Source organism: Scophthalmus maximus, chromosome 4 (genome assembly GCF_022379125.1).
Source record: "Scophthalmus maximus strain ysfricsl-2021 chromosome 4, ASM2237912v1, whole genome shotgun sequence".
Lineage (NCBI taxonomy): Eukaryota > Metazoa > Chordata > Actinopteri > Pleuronectiformes > Scophthalmidae > Scophthalmus > Scophthalmus maximus.
This window is the reverse complement of record NC_061518.1, coordinates 21,752,969-21,758,412: the sequence shown is the minus strand read 5'-3', so window position 1 is coordinate 21,758,412 and position 5,444 is coordinate 21,752,969. Positions and strand designations below refer to the sequence as shown.

The 5,444-nt window shown below is 44.5% G+C and overlaps 1 protein-coding gene across 1 annotated transcript; it reads left to right on the top strand.

The window, feature by feature from the left end:
* Positions 1-1,590: 1,590 nt before the first annotated feature.
* On the top strand, positions 1,591-5,338 carry LOC118302248 (cytochrome P450 1A1). Its single transcript, XM_035628259.2, has 7 exons — positions 1,591-1,748; positions 2,182-3,063; positions 3,177-3,303; positions 3,399-3,488; positions 3,633-3,756; positions 3,922-4,008; positions 4,253-5,338. The coding sequence occupies exons 2-7, from the start codon at positions 2,224-2,226 to the stop codon at positions 4,548-4,550; spliced, it is 1,566 nt and encodes a 521-aa protein (XP_035484152.1). The 5' UTR covers positions 1,591-1,748; positions 2,182-2,223; the 3' UTR covers positions 4,551-5,338.
* The last annotated feature ends 106 nt before the right edge of the window (positions 5,339-5,444 follow it).

Genomic DNA, 5,444 nt, shown 5'->3' with positions numbered 1-5,444 from the left:
GGCCCGACTGTGCCCCATGTGTTGTCAAGTCGCCACAAGACGAGAGTGGTTTGACAGACGTGGAGTGAAGTGGGAGCTTTAAGATTTTTTAATTGTTTGTTTGTTTGTTTGTTTTTTGATGAATCAATCCCGTTTCATTTATTTATTGTTTTAATTCAACGTGATGCTGATTTTTCAGGGCTAAAGACAAAAATACTGACTTTTCCTTTTTTTTTATTATTGGGAAATGACTTAATGACTGGATTTGTATGCTCGCCCTGGGAAATGTGTTGATGTCGAATTCCAAGAAGGTTCGTGTACCTAATAAAATGATCAGAAATCCCAGTGCATGGCTCGGGGCCATGGCACAAAGTTTACTTACGTGAGGCGGTGCTGTTAATACTCGGAAAGTGTTCTCTGGGTATACAAGTTGGAAACATGGACAAAGGGGAACGGCAATGAACTCATAACCCCCCCCCCCCCCCCCCCCCCCCCAGCATCCTCCTCAAAGGGGAGGCGAGGGTTTGATCACCGCGCTCTCACGCAACTGGTCAATCTTTAACTCCAGTGGAGATCGAGCAGGTAGAAGCACGCAATGGCATTCGACTGTTTGACCAGGACTTAAACCTGCCTGGGTGGCTGCCATGGCAAATTGTCTTAATCTCCCCGTTTCCACACCGAACCTTTGATTTCTGCTGTGGACTGAGATCCAATGGGAGTCCTGATAGAGGCTTAGAGATGGTGCGTTGTGGTGGATTAGGTTCTGTCGAATATGCTCTCCCTTGTTCTTGTTCCTGGCGATGCGCAATGCTCTTATATTGACAGGATTTGGAGTTAGTGTAGTTTATTTTGCCCATGCAGAACTCCGGACTCCGGAGGTGACCAGTGAAACAGCTTTAATATTTAATTGTAATGAAATCGAGCCCGTTTAAAAATCACACTCCCGCACCATCACCTCATCAAGCGATTCTGCTTTCATCCACAGAATGATCAACAAGGCTCTTGATCGTTAGTGGATATGGGGACGTGATGTGCAACACACGAGACACCGATTGCCCATTTGATCATTTGATGAGAAAGGTAGACGGAAGAATGAACTTTGCATGAGAACACCCCCCCCCCCCCCCCCCCCCCCCCCACACACACACACACACACACAGATGAGGTCAACGAATACATGTATCATTTACATTATGGCCGCAAAAAAAAACACAGAAGCCACGTGCATCGCAAATCCCTGCAGGACATCAAAGTGAATACTGCTATCACAGATTACAAACTGTTTTACAGTGGTGGAAGTTATACTTGCCAATGACGGTTATTATGTCTTATCTGTCCATAAAACATGAAACATAAACCGCAGAGCTGTTAAGTCGCTTTCCAACTTTATGCCAGCAACTGTGAAACATAGCACACATCCTTCGTAGAAATGATAGTTTCACACTGTGTAAACCCTCTCTCACACACACACACACACACACACACACACAAGCACATGCACGCACGCACACGCACGCACACACACACACACACACCTTTTCGCTGCACTAAAGTTCATTCATGACAGACAGAGAGAGGGAGCGAGAGAGGCAGAGGGAGGTTACGTCATGCGCCGCAGCCAATGGAGCTGCGGAGCGCACTATAAAGTCAGAGCTCATTCTCTGTTTTGGGGACATCAGGAGAGTAAACTCGGACCATAAGTCAACTGAACTATTCATGCAATTTTGAGAAGTACTCCCGGGATCACTTCACTGCTCCTCTCCCCTCAGGTAAGCCCGGCACACGCACACGGAGACAGGCTGATTCATAACGTCAGAGATAAGAGCAGAAGTGCACAGCTGAGATTCATTTTTTTGCGAGAGTGGTGGGGGGGTTTTTTAAGCACATGTTTGGTGTTTGCAGTTGGGACTTTCGTTAAGCTTGTTTGTTTTTTTTAATGGTTGTTTTTTATTCTTTTGTTTTCTGTGAGTCCCTGTTTGGTGATAATGAACCTTAAATAGTCTTCCACTTTGCATAGACCGTCACCTTTAAATTTAAAAAAAGTGTTGCATGTGAGCACGTTGATTCAGGTTAATAACAAACAAATGTTTTGGTGGTGCTTTGGTTACTCTACTTCTAACTTGCATGTAGTCAACATGTTGCACAACAACTCTTCTCCTCCCTGTCTTCACTACTCTAATGCCCCACCTTTTTAATTTCCAGATTGTGAAGAAGCCAGGGGGGAAAAAAAAAAGAGTCGTCATTATGGTGCTAATGATACTGCCATTCATTGGATCGGTGTCGGTATCCGAGAGTTTGGTGGCTATGACAACGCTGTGTCTGGTCTACCTGATTCTCAAGTCGTTCCACACTGTGATTCCTGAAGGGCTCCGTCGGCTCCCTGGACCAAATCCCTTGCCTATCATCGGAAATGTGCTGGAGGTGGGCAGCAAACCCTACCTGAGTCTCACTGCCATGAGCAAGCGATATGGCCATGTCTTCCAGATCCAGATCGGCATGCGTCCCGTGGTTGTGCTGAGTGGCAGTGACATGGTACGACAGGCTCTCATCAAGCAAGGGGAGGAGTTTGCAGGCAGACCTGACCTGTACAGCTTCCGCTTCATCAACGATGGCAAGAGTCTGGCCTTCAGCACAGACCAGGCCGGCGTGTGGCGTGCCCGAAGAAAGCTGGCCTACAGTGCCCTCCGCTCCTTCTCCACGCTGGAGGGCACAACTCCAGAGTACTCCTGCGTTCTGGAGGAACACGTCTGCAAAGAGGGAGAGTATCTGATCAGACAGCTCAACACTGTCATGAAGGCCGACGGCAGCTTCGACCCCTTCCGCTACATTGTTGTGTCTGTGGCTAACGTGATCTGTGGAATGTGCTTTGGTCGACGCTACGACCACAACGACGAGGAGCTGCTCAGCTTGGTGAACCTCAGTGATGAGTTTGGCCAGGTGGTGGGCAGCGGCAACCCTGCAGACTTCATTCCCGTTCTTCAATTCCTGCCCAGCACAACAATGAAGAAGTTTGTGAGCATCAATGCCCGCTTCAACAATTTTGTGCAAAAGATCGTCACCGAGCACTATTCCACCTTTGACAAGGTACACCACGCAGTATAACATTCATGGAATCTTATCCAGTCTAGTCAATTGTTTCCTCTTTCAGTCACTGTGTATTCAAGCTTTATTGACGCTGTCCTATCTTCTTCTTTCAGGACAACATCCGCGACATCACAGACTCCCTCATTGATCACTGTGAGGACAGGAAGCTGGATGAGAACTCCAATATCCAGATGTCAGATGAGAAGATTGTAGGAATTGTCAATGACCTGTTCGGTGCTGGTAGGTCTATATGTTGAATGATCTTATCATAGTGACCTCTGCATAAATAAATACAAAAAAAGAAGACCTAACAGAGCTTACGTTTCTCTATCTAGGTTTCGACACCATCTCCACTGCCCTGTCATGGTCGGTGATGTACTTAGTGGCTTACCCAGAGATACAGGAGAGGCTTTATCAAGAACTAAGTAAGTACAGCTGTTTTACACAAGATAGCTGCTTTGATTTTCTTTCTTGTGTTGCTACAGGGTTAAAAAATCATTGCAAGATTGGACTATAGCCTCTGCCCTCATCCCGAGCTAATATTTAATGGACTGATTTTATTTTTTCAGAGGACAAGGTGGGCCTGGATCGCTCTCCTCTTCTCTCTGATAAACCCAACTTACCATTCCTGGAGGCCTTCATCCTGGAGATCTTTCGCCACTCTTCATTCCTGCCCTTCACTATTCCACACTGGTGAGGTTCATCTCTTTCAGATGCCTTAGAGCACCACAGGTGCATTTGAAAATGACACGTTATAATGACATGCTCTCATTGAACCACACAAGACTCACTCAACAATGTCTAAACTTTTAAATACAAGTTTACAATATATTCACACTTGTGTCTTCTTTTTTTCAGCACCTCTAAAGACACATCTCTGAATGGCTACTTCATTCCAAAGGACACATGTGTCTTCATCAATCAGTGGCAGATCAACCATGATCCGTAAGTTATTTTTGTTACATAAATTAAAATGTGAGAGATCTGCTGAGGCAGAGGGAGGTTACATGCCTTGCTCATGAGTGAGTTGTTAACTTGTTCAGGATAACACGTAGCAGCCTTGATTTACTTTTCGCACCCAAATTGTCTTGGCTGAAACAAAAAAATAAACATCTGAATAATCATTCTTTTGAGCATATGTATTCAACTTTTTTCATGACCTCTTCTCTTCATCTGCCGCACTTTCCAGTGAGCTGTGGAAAGATCCATCTTTGTTCAACCCAGACCGGTTCCTGAGTTCTGATGGCACCGAGCTCAACAAGATTGAAGGGGAGAAGGTGATGGCTTTTGGCATGGGAAAGCGGCGCTGCATTGGCGAGGTCATTGCACGGAATGAAGTCTACCTCTTCTTGGCAATCATTATCCAGAAGCTGCACTTCAACACGAGGCCGGGGGAGCCGCTGGACATGACACCGGAATACGGTCTCACAATGAAGCACAAACGCTGCCACCTGAGAGCCATGATGCGAGCGAGGAATGAGCAGTGAAGTTGATCACCGTGTACAATATATGACTCAGCGGGTGGTATAAATTGACTTTAGCATTGTAAAGGTCACAGTCAGATTGAGAGTCAGTGGAAGAAGGATCTCCCTCTGAATGTAAGGCACTGGGTGCCAGATTTGAAATTCAGAGCTCATGGCAATGAAGCGAATAAGTGAAATGTGCTTGTTGCAGAGTGGCAGAGATGTCTGTCATGCTTTTGGTTTTCTAAGAGATGTTCCTGCACATGGTGGATGCTTCTCAGTGAAGTAAAAGGAGAAACATGGTTCTTCTGCTGTTTTATCCGGCAATCTAGACTGCTCCCATTCAGAAGTTGTAAAACTCACAGTTTTTCTTTTCAACTTTGGGACAAACAATGTTTTTCCTGGATAGGCATTAACATTTAGGCCGATGCAACCTATTTTTTCTGTGACACAAAACATACCTTATGATACCATTTATTCTCATAAGCTAATATATATATTTTTATTCCATTAAAACTGTGCCACTGACGATATATTTGTATCCCAGAATGTGATTTTGTGTGTATATCAAGTTTTTGTATCATGCCTAGCGTTTGTACATATTTGAGGTGACATCTTCTGTGCATCCGTATAATTCATCAGGACACCAAAAGAGTTCCAGTGATTTTTTTTGGACCATATAAGTAAGCTACACAGTTTTGTATTTCTATCTCTAATGTATTGATGATTGTATGTAATGTGAGGACATGTGATAAAGCTTCCTTTATTCAGCCACACAAATAAAAAATAAAAATAAAAGTTTTTAATGATCATTTTGTTCACGTTGCTGTTTGTGTATAAAAAATTCAATCAAAGTGAAAAAGGGTCAGACTATCGAGCTCTCACACATGAAGTGATTTGAACTTCAGAGGAGGGAGG

What these genes read in the sequence shown, in the direction of transcription:
- LOC118302248 (XM_035628259.2), top strand. Translation starts at nt 2,224, where the DNA reads ATGGTGCTAATGATACTGCCATTCATTGGATCGGTGTCGGTATCCGAG. An exon ending in CCCTTCACTATTCCACACTG is followed by an intron (nt 3,757 to 3,921) that starts GTGAGGTTCATC and finishes TCTTTTTTTCAG; the next exon opens with CACCTCTAAAGACACATCTC. An exon ending in TGGCAGATCAACCATGATCC is followed by an intron (nt 4,009 to 4,252) that starts GTAAGTTATTTT and finishes CGCACTTTCCAG; the next exon opens with TGAGCTGTGGAAAGATCCAT.